This window comes from Martes martes (assembly GCF_963455335.1).
Source record: "Martes martes genome assembly, chromosome: 14".
NCBI lineage: Eukaryota > Metazoa > Chordata > Mammalia > Carnivora > Mustelidae > Martes > Martes martes.
Genome location: NC_137902.1, coordinates 14,280,586 through 14,301,542, shown reverse-complemented (window position 1 = coordinate 14,301,542; position 20,957 = coordinate 14,280,586). Strand labels below are relative to the sequence as shown.

General features: G+C 50.7%; 1 protein-coding gene across 1 annotated transcript in view; it reads right to left on the bottom strand.

Moving 5' to 3' along the window:
• The window catches only part of GFRA1 (GDNF family receptor alpha 1), a 209,836-nt gene that overhangs the window by 40,196 nt on the left and 148,683 nt on the right, over nt 1–20,957 (bottom strand). The window contains exon 4 of the mRNA XM_080823034.1: nt 20,287–20,623. Coding sequence (XP_080679160.1) covers nt 20,287–20,623 — 337 coding nt within the window. The remainder of the gene's footprint in view (nt 1–20,286; nt 20,624–20,957) is intronic.

Here is a 20,957-nt window from a genome sequence, read left to right as displayed (position 1 = left end):
AGGAAACAAAAGTCTGAGGAAACAAAGCACGCCAGGCCCGAGAGGGACACGCACCTGTCTCGAGCCCCAGCTCTACCTTTCATCTTCTCACACCTTAGCAAACTAATTCACTTCTCCAGCTCCATTTTTCTACCTGGAAAATGGGGCGAATGCCATCCATAGTCACTTTACGTGGCTGCTGTGAGAACTCATGGAAAGTTCTATAAAGCACCTCACCCAGGACCCAGAATATACATTACCCCATACATTTTCATTTCTTATCCCTTCTTTTTTTTTCTCCCCAATTTCTGGTCTATTTCAACATGAAGCCCTTGTAGCCCAGGCCCACAGCAAGCTCAAGACACAGGGGAACATGCCTCTTAGCCTGCCTTCTGCTGGCCCCTTGTATCACATACGGAGGCTACGTCTGTGGAGTGACTCTGACCAAAACAAATTTCAGAAATCTGAAGCCAGGAATCCTGTGGTGTTACTTAATACTTCTCAGTCATATGAGCTCATAGAATAAAGGCATTTTTAAGAAAAAGCTACTTTTCCCCCTGGGGCTTAGGGGAAAAGACATATTTTTTAAATGACTAAATATCAGTGAGTTTGTTAATACTGCTAATCTCTTATGCAGAATAAAAATAATTTGAAAAACATGCTGCTAATATTAGCACCGGGATGACAAAGCAAGAGTTCTGGAATGGTGATTTTCTGGTACGGTGACACAAAACAGATTTTTCTCGTTCTGTTTTTAGAAAATTACCTTAGCCCTTCTTCCCCGGCAGCCTACCGAGAAGCACATCTGGAAAGCATCCTCTCGCAGATCAGAGCCGATATTCAAGACATTCTGCAGGGGTGTTTTCTTGTCTTGCTGGTTCCCACTTTGTGGGTGCATGCGGGCTTCCGGGGGCATGGTCAAAGCCCAGCATGTTCTCTCGGGCACGGTTTGCAGAGCTGGGGGGATGCGCAGGTTGCCGTTCAGAAAGCCAGGGTCTTCCCCAAGCCCGTGAGTGAGTGTGGCTTCCCTGGGGCAATTCTGGGGCAGGTTCACACCCCCAGACACAGGTACCCGCAGCTCTGTACACCTTGAGTTTCTCAGCTCCCTAATGTGGGCTTCCACCCCGGTGGGATGATTAAAGCCCAACCAGTTAATGGACTTCTCATTGACTTAGCCAAACTGTGACCCCCTGTTTTCGAGAAAGTACTGTGAGGTCCAAGCAACTCTGCCTAACATCTCTGTTTCCTGGCACAACATGGCCCTCGCAGCCAAGAAGAGGTTTGCCCTGTTCCTCCCAAAGCCCTGCTCAGGTTCATCGTGATACTTGGGAGGCTACAACCCATTTAATACACGCTGTTGTCCTCACTTGCCCTGGGAAACCCTGATCACAGCTGCTCGTCCAGCTCCTTGGTAGCTCTTGGCCCAGCATGTGGGTCACAGGAGGTTATGATCACCACCTTCAGGGCTCGACCCCTGGTGCGGTGACAAAGCCCTACCAAGGAAGGACTTCGGGAAGTGCAGGTGTCACCCAGGGCTTAAGTCCCTGTGTCCTGCTTGGGGGTTCTCTCCAGGGTGAGGGTTCCGGGCAAGCACGCCGCAGGGCAGAGATGCCATGTTTCCTTAGCCTTTTCGAGGACGTGAAACAGCGGCAGCCCCCTGAAAGGAGTTCAGGTCGGCATCTGATCGATCTCGGCATCCCTCATGAAGCCACCTTGCACGAGCACTGACAGCTGTCAATCAATAGCTGCGGAGGGGCTGACAGGGTTTGACAGCTAATTTCTATGTGGAAAATCTGAAAAGCAAGCTATGGCAATTGGCAAGGGAATCCATTCCAACAGTGAAGGGGCTCTTGGCAGCCTTGGGTCGGATGCCCCAGAGCTGCCCTTGGGCCAGAACTCCTCCCTTCACCCCCCTCTCCAATCTCTCCATGGACTCATGGATGGTCATAGTATAAGCAGACTGTAAGTCCCCCTCGGGCACAAAGACCCTGCCAACAATCCTACGCTGGCTACACGGCCAAGGCAAATAAAGTTGTTCTGTATTACCCACGCTACGAGATGTCCTCTGGTGCACAAAACTCCACTTGGACAGTGCTTGTTTTTATGGGAAGCAATGGAAGGAAAAGAGAAATTTGAGGTTTTCTGGACGATTAGATTATCATAAAACGTTCAGATATCTACGAACGGTCTGTGACAAATCAGCCAAAACTCTTTGAGAGTCCATCGTATCCAATCAGTCTTTCATACTTCTGCACAGGAATTAGTCATCAGTGTTGTGGCTTTGGACCACAAGGAGAAACAGAAATCTAGATGCTCAACCAATCTTTCATCAGTACAGCCACTCCTTAAAACTCCAGACCAATATGGGATGAATTTACTTCGTTAAACTGCAGGCCCCTCCGTCTTCAGGAATGAATCACAGCAGTTGCCTTACATTCAACCCGGGAACCTGAGAAGCCCCAAGTCAACTGCTCAGGCACCCCTGGGGCAGCAAAGGTCACCCTCCACGGTTTACTGAATTATTTATGCCCACTCTCACTTTAGAAAGAATTTCAAGATGCCTTCAGATGTAGCTATCTTTGATGCAACAGAATGAATGTAAATGGAGTGAAGGTCTTTGGGGCCACTGAAAAATCAGACAGAGGGAGTAGTACTATTACTACAAAATGCACACATACCCTTGGCTGGATGAAAGTTACATACTTGGCTCCGTGATTTCTAGCAATGACCGGGGACTAATCTGTTCTGCAATTCATGACACAGCAAAAATTAAAAACATACCTCAGCAGGAAAACTACTGTAGACAGAAGATGTCTATACTCTAATCCTGGAACCACGGACATTGTGAACATGTTACCTGGCATGGTGATGAAAAGGCCTTGGAACGTGTGATTATAGTTTTAGATCTTGAGGTGAGCAGATTCTCCTGGATCACCCAGGTGGGCTCAACATAATCACAAGATCTTTAAAAGTATAAGAAGAAGACAGATGAGGAGGTCAGATGCCATGTGCAAAAGACTGGACCAGCTTTTACTGATTTTGAAGACGGGGCCACGAGACAAAGAATGCGTGTGGGCAAAAGTCATGGAAATGGATTTGTCCCTAGAGCCTCCAAAAGGAACTCAGTCCTGCGGGCGCTTGGATTTCAGCCCCACGAGACCTGTGTATGGCTTCTGATGTCTAGAAACGTAAGAGAATCAATTCGTGTTAAAGCTACCATGTTTGCAGCAATCTGCCTTAAGAGCAACAGAAAACAGAAACTCTTCTAAAAGTCAGTGTAGAGTAGAGGTTTTGAATACAGATTTTGAAAATGGACCAGGTCTTCAGTTTCAATTCAACCACTCTGCTAAACATGGCATTTGGGGCGAATACCTTAACTTCTCTGAAGCTTGATTACTCCAGTCGAATGACAGTAAAGCCTTCACAGCGGTCCTGGAAGATGAGTGTGCCAGGCACCTAGCCCCTGTATATGACCTCCAGTTTCCTGGAGAAGGATAGGATTCGTCAGTGTGGTGTCTTCTGTTTTGCTCGGGACCAGCCCAGGAGGTCCACACTGCCCTTGAGACCTCTCTGAAGCCTTAGGGTAGAGACAGTCACACTGTCTCTACACTCTGTCTCACATTGATCTCTTTCTTCAAATTCTTTTGCTAATAATTTGGCGTATGAAATGCTTTGTCCTGAGATCACTAATCTACATGTCCAAGGTCTATATGTGCTCAAATAACATCAGGCTTAATCCTACTGTTATGACCAAAGAGCGATGTCTTCTGTGAGTCCTCCGCATCTTCTAGCAGAGGAATGTGTTTTATAGGCCAATGGGATCACACTCAGAAACAGGACAGGACAATTCCACAGGTCACTACATGTGGTCCCCAGATGTGGTCCTCTACTGAGCTGGCTGGCATCAGGCCGGTATAAATTTAAGGAGGTGCTGTCTGACCCCTCGGAAAGAAGCGTTGCATCATGTAATGCTTAGAGCCAGAGAAACTGAACCCTAATTACTTTAGAGAAACATGAGTAAATTCTAGAAATTATCCCAAATGCTGCCTGGCCTCCTTCAGTCAAACCTTGCTTCTTTGGGGGTTCCCAGAAGATGAAAAATTGAAATTACACAGGCTCTCTTGACTTTAATAATTTGCAAAATTCCTCCCTTTGCCCTTACCCCCAACGGACAAGCGCTAAACACCTCTGTGGTACCTGAGCCCCAAGCTCAGCAGAATGTTAATCTACCTTCCGCACATTTAAAGAGCCTAGCTTCTGCCTGTCCTGGAGGGGGCGGAGGAAGAAGGTAAACGGATGTCTGAATGGCTAACAGCCTACACTTGCACAAATAGACTTTAAGCAGAAACATATGAAAATAAGATTCCCTATTAATCTTTAATAGGGTTGCAGACTTCCTAAGGAAAATTATGTTCAATAGTAAATATACACTAGGTCGTTTTTCTTCCAGGCAAGTTGTTTTAAGGTCAACAGAGACTTTGAGCTCAGCAAACAACTAGTCCCTAATATCTTCCTTTCCGGATGGGCCAATGCTCAGGAGACAGGGAATTGTGGTGTTACATGTCAAAAGAATAAATCACTTATTCCGTTGCCATCAGGTAACGCCCCCTTTTCCAGAATATCCAAAACTCTCCTTGGTAATCCATTCTCACACTGAATGTCCTCTTGTCAACAGCACAAGAGGACACCCCTCCCCCACACCTCAGCCCCATTTTCCACATTTTCCCTAACACTCTCTGCTGAACTTAAAACATTTCCCCCTTTATTCTTTAGGGCTGAGGAGCTGGATTCTGTGGTCCACATCAGTCATTTTCTAGGACACCGTCCCCTCAACCAGTCTACCCAACCAGGTGAGCTTCGGGCTTCCTGTAACCCACTCACAGTGCACTCAGGGGTCTCCTGGGAGCCTCCCCCAACTGCTTGTCCTTAGAGCCAGTCACTGCGGGCAATGCTTTGTAGGCCCGTGTCAATGAACACACAACAGCCTGATCACCGGGTTAGCCCTCCTTTACAGTGGAAGACACTGGGGTCCAGAAAGGTCAACATCCAGCCAAAGTCATGGAGCTGGTAAGAGTTAGAGCCAAATTTTCAAAAGAAAACCGCAGGTTCTCCAGTTCCTACTCACTCCCACAACACGGACAGGAAAATGAATGCTCAATTTTTAAATTTCAGTCTTGGGCTTTGGACGCCATTTTGATGAGAATTGTGTGCTTGAGAAGCTGAAATCTGATTTAAGTGGCTGTAAGTGATATTTACTGGGTCCAATAAAGTGTAATGACAGAATGAGTGGGCATCCTTTCAGTTTAATCGTGTTTGCAGTCTAAAAACATAAAAAAGTAATATCTGTTGTTACCGTTCAGTAAGGCTGAATGCAGTCCCATGATACAGCTGTGTGAAGAAGCCCCTTGGCCCATGGCTTCCCCCACTGAGCACCCCTTCCCCACCCCTGGCCGTGTATACACTCCCCCCAGAGGGTGCTACTGAAGTCAAGAAGTGAGGGGTATGAGACAGGCCCACAGGGAGAAGTCAGCAGCCTCCCCAACCAGCCCTCTCCAGACTGCAGAGGACACTCTTGAGGCCAGAGACAGGAGGCATCTGGCAGGAGCTGGCCAGGCTGGGGCCATCTCCCTGGGTGCCTTCCCAGAAGAGGAGACACATACGTGGACCTTTCCCAGAGCTTGTGAGTGTGGGGCATCATGGGAAAAGCCAGAAGTCCTGAAGTCAGACCACAGGTTCAAAGCCCCACGGTCCCTGCTGCTGTGTTTCATCTCTGCATCCCCCCATATGGGGAGGACTGAGGTCCAGGACCCACTGCCTGGCACAGAAAAGGGCTTGATAGGAATGTTACTGTTACTACACTCAAGGTGTTCCAGTGCTGGCTCTCTCCCCCCTCCCCCCCAACCCCTGAGTCCTGTGAGGCAGGGAATGGAACAGGTGTCTCTCCTTCACATGAAAGATCAGGTATAACCTAGTGGATTATCAGGAGCCTAGCCAGGGAGGGCCAGACCCCACATGGAAACAGGGCTTCAGCTGGGTCATGAAGCCCCCGAGGCGCTCCTGCCCCAAGTGGACAAGGAACACTTAGTCTAGTTCCCTTGAGGGGCGCTCTCCCGTGTGGGTTGCAACAGAATCCAGTGGACAGGCAGTGTTTGCTGGTACCTCTTGTACACCCAGAAAGCTCCCCTTCTGCTTTCTCTGAGCCCAGGGATGCTGGGGTGCAGCCTAAGGGCTTCAGGGTAGACACCTAAGGCCGTATCAGCATGCAGGCACCCGGTGCCAAGACTGCTCACTTTCAGCTCGGTAGTCCAGTGCCTGGCCCAGACTGCAGAGAGCTCTCACAAGGCACTAACCTTCCAATGACCAGACATTATACAACGTCAGTCCAAGACACTGGGTATGAGGTGGTAGCCATGGTGAGACAGGGTCAAAGACAGAGATCAGGTTCCTTTGGGATATGGAGTCTGGCCTCCCACCACCAATATCCTCCACTGTCCCTCTCTTACGATCAGCAGCGAGCTAGTGTGAGACCACACTGTGCACTGTCCAGGCCTAGGTTCAAGGAGACCTTGGCCCATGGAATCACAGCACTTTGGCAGGTCAAACCCCCGCGTGTGTTTGAGTAATCTGCATCACCGCGCGTCACGAGCAGTGCCACCCACTCCCACTTCCTCCTGACAACCACAGATGCTTCTACTCGGCAAAAGTGACGAGAGCAAAGCAAAGTGTGTATGTCAGCATTCCTCATTTGAATGGTTCAGGTCAAAGACTGCTCCAAAGGTCATTCTGGAAGGAGGATTTCTTTTCAAATAATTACCTCAAAACCCTCTGCTTTACTTCGTATTTCCCAGGCATAACTCAGCCAAATGAATTCCAATCTCTGGCCAAGCTCAGAGTACGGAAAACAAACTATCCGTGTCCTCCCTGCAAAGAAGACAAGCTCCCGCCCGGCAGCCCTGCTGCTCAGGCGCCAACTTACTAGACACACGGTAGCCATTTCTCAGTAGTCTTGGCTTCTAAGGCCCTAGTCTGGGGTCGGGGGTGGGGGGGTGGGTATCAGAGCCTTTCACAGCGGATCCCCACAGCCTTCCAATTAGAGCCGGACATCAGTGCAGCACGGAATCTTTGAACTGTTGTCCTCATTCTGCTGCTACCACCACGGGGCTGACAGCCCACACCCCAGCCACAACGTGCTGTCCTCTCCTATGCCCCCTGCTCACTGCCCCACAAGTCCAATCTGGCTACTGCTCCTTCTCAGTCCCAGCTTTGCAGACCCCTCTGAGAGCAGAGCAAGACCCATCAAGCCAGTGTAACTGGGTCAACATTCTCGTGGCTCTCCAGCCACGTGTGGACTCCAGCAACATCACTGGGAATGCTCTAGAAATGCAAGTTATCAAGCCCATCCTAGACTTCACGAAGTCAGGAACTGATCCCAAAGCAGACGAACGCTGGAGAGCCACTGCTACAGAACTCTGGAACCTGGGAGAAGTCCCCGAGCCCAGCTCTCTTCCCTCCACCAGGCATGTTCACACTATTCAGATGGCTCACTTGTCTCTGACTCTCTGGGTCCCTCAAAGCACCTGGCACTGCAGTCCTGCTGAGCCACTGGATGAACCAACCACCAGCCAGTATGCGAAGCAAAAAAGCACATTTTCTCAAGCCATGTACCTAATTTTTAGCTAAAAATGTTTTAACCTGAATTTTTGAACCCGGGACATGGAGGAGGTATTTCCCCTTTTGCTTTTGTCTATTTCCAGAGAGAGGTTTTCTAGCAGGACAGTGTCAAGATCCTACGCTGGGGTCAACATTCCTGCATAGAGGGCATTCTCTTTCCCCAGACCTCCATCCCAGCAAGTTCAAAGCTGTCAGACGGAGCCTGCCAACTCTCCAGTAGGAATTTCAACTGCTGGGCGCTCACAACAAACCCGCAAACTTCCAGGATCCTGCCATTTGTAACTCAAAGGGTTTTCCCAGGTCCAACACCAGTATAATCCCATAGCTGGATCCCATAGGTGGATTTTACACGTCAGCTTAGAGTTCTGCCTCGCTGAGCAGAACGTGACACTGAACGCCTCTGGCATGCTAGAACAGAGAAGGAAAGGCCATCCTTGAAGGTGCTGCCCACCAGGAGGGCCTCTCTCGGAGTGAGAGACCCGAAGGGGCCAGGCACGCCAGCCTGCCAACACAGCCCTGGGGGTAACGGCTGATGGGAATCAGCAGTTCTGTGGGGGGATCAACATAAATTCCACCTGGCACTCGGCTCCCACCCCCCCCCCCAACCTCACCATTCTGACCTGCCAGAGCTGAACGGGTTGGGTACACACTCAGCATGTCCTAGCTCAAGGATGCTATGGAAACGTGTGTGCCCACACACGTCTTCCAGCCTGAGACCATCCTGGTCCTTCTAGTGCAGCAGTTGTCACAGGGAGGCCCAGGGACCCTGGCAATCTCAGCCTTTTAGGGTCCATGAGGTCAAAGCTGTTTCCTACCCATACTAAGTTCTGATTTACCTTTCTGTCTCCCATGTTCTCTCTAGAGGACCCTGTTTTTCCAGAAGCCACCCGATGTGGGATACTGCAACAAACTGATAGCCTAAGCGGGTAGAAGACCCTGGGCATCTTACGGGCAGACACTAGACTGGAAAAGTAGAAAACAATGCTATACTTCACCTTACATTTTTTATTTGTAAATACAATGATTTTCAATAAAAATTTGTTCTGTTATTTTGAGTAACATGTAATGGGCTTCTTGGTGTTATTTTTTCCCTTGATGCTGTTTTTAAATGAAGTACTAAATATGTAACCCTTTCTTCACCTTTGATTCTCAGTATCGTGTCAGTAGATCTGTCCCCCGCCCCCAACAAAAACCCCTTGGGATTCTCAGTACTTTTAAGAGTGTAAAGGAGTCCCAAAACCAAAAATTAGAAAGCCACTGTTTTAATGAGAAGTGAAATTTGTTTTGTGAGGGGCACTTGAGCCCTATCTGGATGAGATCCAAAGGTCTCTTGTCTAAAATTTTTGTTTTAAGAGGAATTGATTGTGAAAACAGAGTCCCCTCAGGTATCCAACTCCACACACGCTGAGTGTCTCAGGAAAAATTCTGTGGGCCGTTTGCAAGAGGCACCCACTTTGCACCAGAACCTGGGCTCTGTCGCCCACAGGCCCTCTGGGCTCTCATCACTGCCTCCACCTGGGTGACCTCATCCATGAGACAGGGTAGGAGCTAGTGACAGCCCCACTTCGGGGGGGTGCGGTGAAGGGCTCGGCACAGGGCCTGGCACACCATAAATGTCACACAAATGCCACTCTCCTCATCATCCTCCTTATCACCATCACTGTCATCCATACATTCCTGTCACGCTGTCCCTGGCTCTGCAGATTCTGGGCTCCTGAGTCCTACACCACGAGCCACTCTACCCCCAGCTGTGGCTTGCTTCCTAACGGGCTGATGGGATGATTCACAGCACAGAACCAGCCAGAGGACAGGAGGGACCGGTCTCAGTGGCACTGAGTCAGTCACCGCCCTTTGCTGCATCGCTCACATCACTGACTCAGACCCAAGCCCCTCTGAGAACCCTTTATTCACGGTTACTCCGGGTCACTGAAGCAGCACGTGCCCCGAGAGGCTGCCAGGGGTCCCCCCACTGCCTATTCAGTTTCAACAATAGTGAATTTAGCACGTCGGGCTGAACAATCTCGTGGCCACCTCCATTCGTGTCTTACTGGGTTGTCTTTGCATGCCAATAATTGTCCATTCGCGACAGGAATGTTCTTGAGATGACACATGCTCCAAAGACCTCTGGACTTGGTCCGCCCCCGCCTCTGGCCCCCACTTTTCCCGAACGGTGCAACACTGGAAAGATGGTGACGTGTAAAGCTTAGCAACATGGTCTCACATAACGGCGTTGACATTTCCACGCGCTGCTTAATGCTGTGGGTGCACAGAAGTGTAAAGCGAAGAATCTACCCCTCCACCCACCAAGCCTACTTTAAAGGTCTCTGCCTTTAAAGGGGAAGGGTATGTTACATCGGGATTTAAGCTTCTTTATCCTCTAGGATAACAGCTTACACGGAAAGAGTGACGGACATAATTTATTGAGTGTTTGCGGTGTTAGGCGGCAGACACAGTGTTGATGCATTTGTGTAGATACCTCGCTTAGTCCCTAGAGCCGCCCTGGGAAGAATGGAATCCCCACCTTCCTTTACAAATGCCAGACTGAGGCCTCCAGCCGCCTGCTTCCTAGAACCAGCACGCCCAGGGTGCCCACTCAAGCCCACCTCGCTCACCAACACACTGACAACCACAGGGGAAGGAGAAGAAAAGTCCCAACTCCAGCCTGGAGCGGAACTTTGCACAAATTCTTGTTTTCCTTGGATTGGATGCAAAATTTTCTGCATAATTAATTGATTTTGGAAATTACAGAGCAATTTCCCATTCACTGAATTGGAAAGACTCCATAGAAATGTCAATGCCAACGTGACGGCGGGATACCTGACTTGGGGTAATGCCTGAGTGGGGGTCTGGGGCCTCCTGGGTGGGGCAAGACTCCCAGCCTGGCTGTGAGAGCCTGGCCCGAGCTCTGCACAAGAGCCAGCCCACAACTGAAGGGGCAGATCTCCTCCTGCAAAAATGAGGCTGCTCTGGGCCATGGGCTATGGGTACTTCTGTCACCGCTAATCTTGTCCCCGGTGAAAGGCAAGGATGGAGAGGGAGAAGTCAGCTTCTTGGGGCCAGCATGCTGGTCAGCATGGGATGCCACTGGCCCCCAAAAGCTATTGGTCTGGATGAGAGGGCTGCCCCCCGGAATACTGAGGTTCCCCCTTTTCCCATTCTTTGCCCAGTGGATAAAACTCATTTGCAAAAGGAGCTGCAGGAACTAGAAGCAATGCCTTCCTTTGGAATTAAAAACAAGAAGACATCATATGTGGTTGGGATTAGGAAGACTGGAGGAGGAAGCCGGTTTATTTGTCAGTGAACTTTGGTTTTAGCACGTGACACGGCAGCTGGGCAGAGCAGCAAACCGCACAGAGAAGCAGGGGGATCAGCGGGGTCTCTGTCCGCGGCCGGCAGTCTTGGACAAGGTGTCGGCCATCTTGGGCCCCCCACGTCAGCACTTCCAGGAATGAGTCCACATCTCTCATCTACCCCCCCCCCACTTTTGCCCCTGCTGTGGTCAAGATGCAATTCACAAAATGGAGGTTTTCTTCTGATTAATGACATGGCCTCAGGGCAGGGAGAAGGTAGGAGGGCAAACACCTGGAGGACCGCAGCCTGGTGACATAACCGTGGATTATTTAGAGCTTGTTGTCACTTGTGACAGCAAAGAATTCGTCTCCCATGAGATACACAGCCAGGTCCCTGATTTCTGCTGCCTTGGGGGTAGGTGAGGGTTGAGGACCCTGAACTCCCATGACAGCTGTCAGGGAGTTATGGAGCCCAACCGGGTAAGCGGGAGCTGCTGGGTGATGGGCACATGACTTACATGTCCAGAACCCTTGAGGTCAAATAGACTGTGCTCAGTAAATGTGCTCCTAGTGAATGACTGAGTTAATAATAATAATAATAATAATAATCAGAATAAACCAGTGTGGTGCGAGAGGATTTTTTCTTATTTGTAGAAACAGTTCTTGTCATCACCAAGCTGTCACAGAGAAACCACTCTGTAATAATCAGTGAGTACTCAAAAGGAAATTAGATAAAGAACTTAATGAGCATGTATTACCTGAGTAGATTTTTTTTTTTTTTAAATGATGCGAAGATGGACATTATGTCCTAACTGTCTGCGAAAGCTGTCTTTAAAACTGGTGCTGTCTTAGCTACTGAGCCATGAAGTGCATCTGGATTCAGAGGCTGGCCGGGATCATCATTCCGCCTGTCTGGAACTAAAGACCGTAAGGCTGAACAGTGTGAGAACATTGTATTCTTGTCAGGAAAGACAATCATTTGGAAAAAAGGACAGAAACCAGGTTTCAGAGTTAGCAAGACCTGGCTGAACCCCACGTCCTCCAGGTGGGAGCTGGGCAGTCCCGCGGCTCCTCGCCCACTGCCTGTCCCTGCGCAGGGCAGCTGGGCTGATCGGAGGCCACCTTGTGCGCTGTGTCCAGTGCTGCTCGTTATCGAAGCTGGTGAGTGAGTTCTTGTTTACATCCCACGCCTTCCTCACACCCACAGGCCTGGGCCTCTGTCCCATGACTACCAAGCCTCTCTCTCCTGGGCTGCTCATCCTTCCAGCCCAGCTCAGATGGCCGCTTCTCCAGGAAGCCATGCAGACCCACCCTGCTGAGGTGGCTGTTCTCACCTCTGTTCTCCCATAGCACTTTGTCCCTTCTGAGCACAGACTACCACACCAGGCTGCAACGACTCTCTGTGCCTGCCTTCCTCTCTGCACTGTAGACGAGAAGCTGAGACTTTACTCCTGGCACAATAACTGAAGGCCAGCTGGATGGATGAATGGATGGATGGATGGATGGATACACAGATAAGGGGGTGGGTGGATGGATGGATGGATGGATGCACAGATAAGGGGGTGGGTGGATGGATGGATGGATGGTGTAAATGGATGGATGGACAGATGTGTGGGTGGGTGCATGGATGGGTGGATGGACAGATGAGTGGGTGGATATGTGGATGGATGGATGGACAGATGGGTGGATGGACAGATGAATGGATGGATGGATAGACGTGGGTGGATGCATGGATGGAGAGACATCTATGGGTAGATTGTAGATGCACAAATGGATGGATGGGTGGATGGATGGATGGGCAGATGGGGTGGGTAGATGATGAGTGGATGGATGGATGGAGGGACAGATAGGCAGGTAGATGGACAGATAGGTGAGTAGATGCATACATGGATGTCCTGATGGGTGGGTGGTCGCATGGATGGACAGATTTCCTATGTGCTAAGATCAGTGTCATTCGGAGTTCTACTCCTTTTCCTTCTGAATGACTCACACCTGTGCTCACCATGCTTTTCTTCCTAAAATTCTCTTCTTCCCTCAGCTTTGTGGACTGTGCCTTTACCTCTGAGGGCCTCTCTGCACAAGCCTTCCCTCTCCATGTGGAACATGGACATCCTCGTGCACCACAGACCCCACGTTGTTTTTCTGAGCCCAGCAAGCCTCCCCTGACTCTGGTAGTAGACTCTGCCAACTCTGGCTTCAACTAAGCCAAAGTATACATTCCCTCTCACCTCAGTGGCTCGTCCAGGGATGGGCACATACCACAGCCAAGGCCACTCAAAGTCCTCATGCAGGATTTTTCTAATAGGATATAGTGGGGAAGAGTCCGTCTTTGATTATGAGGTGACAGGATAGGTGCCCTGCAGCTGCGGGGGCAGCACTCACTGAGAAGCAGGATGAGAAGGGAGCAGAAGGAGCAGGTGACAGTGCAGCTCAGTGACACTGTGCCCAGCATCTTGGCCGTGTCCAATTACCCTGCCTCCCCAGGCCTGAGTTAATACAACCCCCTTCTTCTGGCCTAGCCACTTAAGCTAGGTTTCTCTCATGGGACCAAAAGAGTCCCAAAGAACACGGCCTCAAACACAGCAGGGCCCAAACAATTCACGTCCTCTTCCCCCACCTCCAACCCTAGAGACAAGTCTGTCCCTCCTTCTCCTGTTCCCCATCCTGGCTACTAACGCCATCATCTCTGCCTGGTCACCAGGCTGGAGAGACCCATGTTAGCCTCTGTCCATGCCAGGCGCTCTCAGTAAACCTTCAAGTTCTCCCTTCCAGGGTGCCTCACGCTTCCCAACTATCACCTTCTTCTCCTGGTTCATCTCTCATCACGCTCCACCGTAAGAACCTCCCACCTGCCTCCTGGACTCTCCCCAAGCGGATCCCCCTCCACACTGCCTCCTGGGAGCCCTCCGAGGCCCAGCTGGTCATGTCTCTCTTCCTTCCTAAAGCTTCAGTGCATAAAGTAAATATTTCAACAAGGCACTGGAGGCTCCCAATCTCTTGTCTTGTTATCACACAGACACTTCTCTCTCTAGGACAGTCTTCAGGCCCCTACTCCTACCTCCACCACAGCAACCTCCCTAAACCCAGCACCTTCCTTCTGCTGGACTTTCCCTGCTTCTCACCCACCGAGGCCCTCGGCTCCTGAGACCCTCCGCAGTGACACCTCACCCCCTAAAGAAATATGGGGCTCTCTCTTTGGGCTTCCTGGGCAGACTTGATTCCATCCTTCTTCCGCCCACCTTCATTCTCAAAGACGGTCATACATGGTTCTGGAACCAAGACTCCATCTGTCCACGCAGCTCTGGTAACTGACAGAACGTGCAAATATAAAGTCTCTGACTCTTTCTGTCTCGGGCTGAGAGAGGCAAAAGCGACACTGGTGAGGACGTGGGCAGGTGAGGGAAGGTGGGAAGAAGGTGAGGCAGAGACTCTGGGCTCTGGGAGGCGCAGGGAAGGGGCGGGAAGGAGAGAGACAGGATGTGGTATAAATCGAGACGGGCATTTTTTTAGCGACAGGCTCCAGCAGGAGCAGACAAATGGCTCCACACCCGCCTCTGCCAAAGGAGAGATAAGGAAAGAGATACGAGGTGACAGGATAGTGCAAGTTGTAGCGGGTTCCGCCTGATTCACCCTTCAGGTTACCCCTGTGAGCTCTGACACCGCTTCGGCTTCCGGTGTGGACTCGCCGCCTGCCTCCAGGGTGCATAGGCCGGGGTGGGGGCTGGGGCCTGGAGGACCCCACCAGAAGCACGTTCCTCCCCCTGCTGCACTCAAAGGCAGAAGCAGCAGAGGTCAGAGGACAGCCTTGCTCTTCTCTCGGGATCCTGATGTTGCCCGCACACAGGAGGTCCCCCCTCAAGAGTCTTGGGGGGGGGGCGGGTTCCAGCACACAGTCTGGGTGGCGGGCCGCTCATGCAGGTGGGACACATCAAAAACCTAGCCCTTCACCACTCCAGATGCATTGCTAAAGACTCCCATGTAATCATTTGAAATAAAAACTGCTCAAATGAACTGGAAAATGTTTTACTTGTATTTTCTCACATTCCCGAACCTTTCTTTCCATGGTTCAAAAGTTTGCATTGTCTAATTGCTGATTTCCATTTGTGAATGAATCCGCGTAAAATAAAATTAAGTGCCAAATTAATCTACCCATCTAGTTTTAGGCATTAATTATCCTCTGAGCCATTTTCTCCCTGTGTTTGCCACATGTTGAGACAAGCCCAGATACAGTAATATAGAAGAACCCAGTCTGCAACTCAGGAATGCAGCCCAAGCCACGGAGGAGATGTCCTTGATCTCTAAGATCCACGGTTTACCGCGCGGAGGGGATCTGATTCTAGGCAAGTGAAACGCTCCTCACCTTCTAAAGGTTCACTAACATCTGTCAGACTAAGTCACTGGAGCAGAAATCTGTTGGATGGTTTTGTGATGTGTTTCTCACATGCCCAGTTAATAAATTAACAACAACACATTTCCTCTAAGTGTAACAGAGTCGGGCCCAATAGCGGTTCTTCTGAGGCTGTATCAGAGAGACCTTCCTGGTTCTGCTAAAAACAAACAAAACTAAACACAACCAAAAAACGGGTCTCCAGGATGCAACTGTAGCATCCTCAGCCCCGGGGAACAGGTAGAATCAGCTACTTGGTGACCTGATCAAAGCCAGCATTCCTGGAAACTATGGGGGACACGGAGCCAAAGCAGCAGGACGAGCAAGTGGATGGGGGACAGAGGGCACAGAGGCCCTGATACCTTCTCTTTTGAGGTTCAGCATTATCAGAATCCTTTCAGAAGTAATGAGATATCCCTGACCAAGCACTGTTTCACCTTAAAAAGAAAGAATTTCCACAATAGGAGACAACAGAGATGAACCTGGAGGAATTTATGCTAAGGGAAATAAGCCAGTCACAGAAGGACAAACACTGCACGATCTCACTTACACGAGGTATCTAAAACCATCCAACCCATGGAAGCAAAAACCATATCACAGTTGCTGAGAGATGGGGGGGGGCCTCAGGGAGCTGCTAATTCGTGTATACAAATTTCATTATGCAAGATAAATGAGTTCTAGGGATCTGCTGCACAACACTGTGCCTACAGATGACAACACTGGACTGTGCGGTCAGAGGGTAGATGGCATGACAAGTGCTCTCACCATAATAAATTTTTTTAAAAGGAGGAAGGAAAGGGGAGGAAGGAAGGATGAAAGAAAGGAAGGAGATGCACCGCTGCAATGTCCACTTTGGAAGGTACTGCCCGTAAAGCGGAAGTCTTCGTTGCTGGGCGGGCTCTGGCTGGAACGCCTTAGGGCACCACCCCCCAACCCCCCACCAGGGCAACCCGTCATGCTTCCGGAAACAGCAGCTCCACACTGAGCATGAACGAAGTTACTCAGGTGCCCAAGGTTGCCCTTGTGCAGAATGGCCAAGAAGGGCCCCGCCCGCAAACCAAGAACCCTCTGGGTTGTTCTCAACAGCGACACCACGAGGCAGCACCTAAAGCCACAGGCAGGTGAGGTGGTCCACAGCCTCCGGCCCACTGTCCGCCTGGCATGGGAAGCAGAAAGGGTTTTGGAGTAGAACTCTGTCGCTCTTAGCTGAGAACAGAAAGGGGCGTACTTCACAGGAAAATGCCAGACCTCTTGGTAATAAAATTGAGTTGAGGCGTCTTTTTTAGTTAGAAAAATAAAGGAGAGATGAACATATTTGAGCACCCTGAGCCGGTGAGCAAGTGCGAGTTTATTTTGGATTATCAGACTTCGAGGGAAAGGAGGTAAGGAGGAGGTTTAAATTATGCATCTGTAACAACCTGCAGCAGGAATAAAGGACGATGCCTCCTTCAAGGCCAAACCCAGTCCTGACATCCTTCCAGGCACTAAGGAAAGCAACCAGAGGGATGACTGGCAAGGGAGATGCTGTGCTTCAGGGGAAGAATGTGTGCCTTTTAAATTCCATCACATCCTCCTCAAAATACCTCTGCATTTGCTGTTCTGTAGACAAGCTGGGAGGCCCCAAGCCCCCCAAGAGGAAAGGAACCAATCAGCTTCTCTACAAGGGGAAGGAGAAAAGAAAACAAAGTCAAAAGGGGAGGCTAGTGCTGCACCTCTTCTGTGGGAAGGCACAAGGCAGGAGAGAGACAGGTTTTGCCCAAGGGCGGCTGGACACTGATGGAGGAACCCGTGTGCCGTGACCAGGAAACCAGCAAGTGCAAGGGGAGTTTTAATGAGCCCAGGCAGCTCTGCGATGGCTGCTGATGCCAAGATCGGAGGAGGCATCTGAAAGTGTGAGCTTTCGAAGAAAACTGTTTTTAGGAAGCAGTGTTTCTTTTTGCTGTCCTTTGCCTTTTGGAACACTCAGATCAGGCCTTCGGTCATCCCCTCTGTGACACCTCCCTGTCTCTGGGTGGGTACGCGTCGGAGCACCTGTCATGTGAGCCCTGCTGGAGCCCCAGCTCCGGAATCCCAGCTGCTACTTGGGGCGGCAGGCACTACTTGGGCCTCCCCAGGACGGATGGAATAAGAGGGATAGGATTAAAGACAAGATTAATAAAATATGATGAACGAAAACACCCCGAGCCTACCCAGCAGCTGAAATTACATTTGCCACATCTGACAGGGAGGAGGTCATCATGAGTAATACGTCCAGAAATTATGGGCTAAATCCCTTACCAATGGGTACCACTGGGGAAGGCACTGGTTTACCTTCCCGGGGAAGTCTCAACACAGGGTATAAAACCCTTCAATCCCGCTGAGACAAATCTCACTTGGTAGCACCCCTGGGTGGTGCAGAATGGGAATTTCCAAACACCTTTCTAGTCATGTGCACCTGCACTCCGCGTGGCAGTTGTGGTCACCACATCCCTGCCTTGGTGTGACCAGGCACAGTTATCAGGCAGGACTGTCCTGCTGCTCCCCCAGGACATTTCTGCACCATCAGCTGATGCCACTCTGCCAGAGAGGCTGTGTCAATACAAATAATTCCTGGGCCCTTCCTCGTGGGTCAGTCTGAGCCCCAAATCGCACCCAAATCACCCTGTTATCTGCACATTCCTTCTGCCATCTCCCCCAGAATACCCCAAGTTCCCCATCTCCCAGCTACTTCTCACTACAGCTCAGCAAAAAAGCAATCTGACTTAGCGAATTTTTACCAACCTTCCAAGGATTCTTTAAAGATTTTATTTATTTCTTTAGAAAAAGGGGTGGTGCAGAGGGAGAGGGAGAATCTCCAGCAGACTCCAGGGTAAGCACAGAGCCTGACACATGGCTCGATCCCACAACCCTGAGATCATGACCTGAGCCGAAATCAAGAGTTGGACGCTTAACCCACTGAGCCACCCGGACGCCCCAAGGAGTCTCTCTTTTGCAGTAATACCGATGAACTGCTCAGGGCCAGCTTTCAGCCCATACGGGAACTGTCTCAGACCTCCTCTGCAACTTGTGTGCAAGACCAACCTCATGAGAAGAAAAGGGAGAGCCTTCTTCACCTCTCCCACCTCCTGGCCACTGTTCAGTGGCCTCACGCATCACTCCATTCCTCCCACTGTACAGCTTCCTGTCTTGAAGCCGCCTGGTTTGGACCCATCAACGAAGAGGACAATATCCACCAAAAAGACAGGGAGGAGCTGTATCTCTCTGGCTTTAAGCCAGGGAAGATTCTAGAAACTCAGTCCTGCTCCTAGAAGAGGGATCTCTTCTGCTCCAAGACTAACGGGGCACCAGGAACTTGAGTTTCAAATCCAGGGGTCTTCACAGGAGGTCTGTTCCTCACGTCTGCTCCCTCCCAGCCTACTCCTAGGCTTCTTCCCCTGTCCCACTCCTCAAACACATTCATCTCCAGCAGGGGGTTCTTCTAGTCTCTGGCTGATTGGCTTCCCCAAGTTATGGCTGCATGGGGGAACCTGCCTCATCCTTCCAGCAAGCTGTCCCTGCTTCTAGCCTGTACCTACGAAGATCCTACAGAAACAGGTCCAGGAGGGTGAGGGTCCTTGGAGAAACTGCACTGTAGGAATACCTGACTCCTCCCAGGACACAAGTGCCCATCTGCATTCTATCTCATATAGCAAGTCACCTGCTGAGAACTTTTAAAAAAAAAGTTGAGGGACATTACTTCCAGAAAAATCTTGAGCATGTGAGAATTCTACAGATAATGAGGACTTTTAATTTTCTTTGGTCCCTATTAGAACTGGTTTAAGGAAAGAATGGGATGCCAATGTCAGCTCTACTCAGCTCACCAGAACCTTCAAAATACAACATCTCACCCCTTGCTCTCTGCTCTTTAGAAATGGGGAGCCTATAAGCAAACGAGGACATAGTCACACCCTCCTCTGTTTGTCTGCCTGTGAACATTCACGGAGTGCACAGGATTTTGTCAGAGATGGCGTTCTAAGACTCCTGGCTCTACCCCCGGGACAAAACACAGCTGTTGTCAAAATGGTGCCCCCTCTGAACCTCCAGCCGGGGACCCCGCCCCCGTGTCTGAGAGCAGCACGCTCATCACCTCAGGCTACAAAGACTTGGTCTCTGCTGATCAGAATCGCCTTGCTTCCATCAGCAACTAAATTCAACCCCAAGTTATAGAAGGACACCCATCAAATTACTGACAGTGACAGTTGGGGGCAAGTGGGTGCAGAGTGAAGGGGTCAGCTACCTAACTCTATATTCCTTAAAAAAAACAAAAACAAAACAACAACAACAACAAAACCCATGGAGAGTATGTTCATGGATTCCTTCAAAAATTAAAATGCATTTTTAAAAATGGCCAAAAAGGCAGAGGAAGCCACAGTTTTCAACAATAGGGCCAGGCTTAGCAGGGTTTCTGCTGGGAGCTGAGCGGGAGGGTGCCCACTCTCCTTAGCCACGTGGATGACTGAATGGAGGCCTTCTGGAAGTTCTTTCCAGGGATGGACACAGATCGGGCTCTCTTGATGGTCTCTCCCAAGCTTAGACCTTGACTGTCCAGAGCTTCTCTATTTGCCACTCCCCGCACCCCCAACTGAGTTAACCCCTAAGATCCCAGCAGCAGCCCAGAGTTTGCTGAGTGGGCACGAGCCTTCACGCTCGCCTGGCCTCAGGTGACTCTCTGTGCTTACTAAGCACCCCTCAATGCGTTCCCCAGGTTAAAGACGGGAACGTCCCTCATTAAAAGAGCCTGACCAGCTCCAGAAGAACCTGGGGCCAAGGGCAGAGGTCAGTTTCTGGCCAGTGGGCTCCACCACCTGCCCTCCCCTCGCCTTCCCCACCCCAACACGCCACCCCATAGAAACCCAGAAAACAGGAGCTTGGCCAGGGAAGCAGCCGCAAAGGTTCTCCCGGCCGAGCTCATTCATCACCCAGCTGCCAGCGCCCGCCTACCTGCAGATGTAATTGGTCTTGCAGGAGTCCTGCAAATTCAGGCAGTTGGGCTTCTCCCTCTCCTCGTAGGAGCACACGGGCACGATGGTCTGCCGCCGCCGCTCGGTGCATGCGATGTCCCGGCAGGAGCAGAAGAGCATCCCGTAGCTGTGCTTGGCGGGGACCTTGTCGAAGAACTGCCGCAGGGCCTTGTGGCACTTGCGCCGGTTGCAAACCTCGTTGGACATGCTGGTGGTGCACGGGGTGATGTAGGCGGACCGGTACTTCTTGCAGGTGTCATCGAGGTTACAGGCCTTGGCGGCGTCCAGGCAGTTGTTCCCCTTGGGCACGGGCTCCACTGCAGAGGAGAGAAAGGCAGGCGTGACCCCAGGGTGGGGGCCCCGAGGCTCACATTTGCTCTGTTCTACCTGAGGCTGGGCCATGTCCCTGGCGATGCTGGGAGCTCTGATCAGCTCTGTGTCTTGAAGCTAATGGGTAATGAGTTCATGACAAGGAGAAAGTATAAGGAGTGCAAAGGCTGGGAGCCCAGGGCAGCCCACAAGCCCGTAGCAGTCCCTTAGATGGATAATTAGGTGGTACTGAGTGAGGCCAAAAGGAGCCAAAGGAGCTCAGGCACCTGCCTGACAAGGTATAAACAAGGCAACAGGAGAACACGTTTCTAGCTCCTGGTT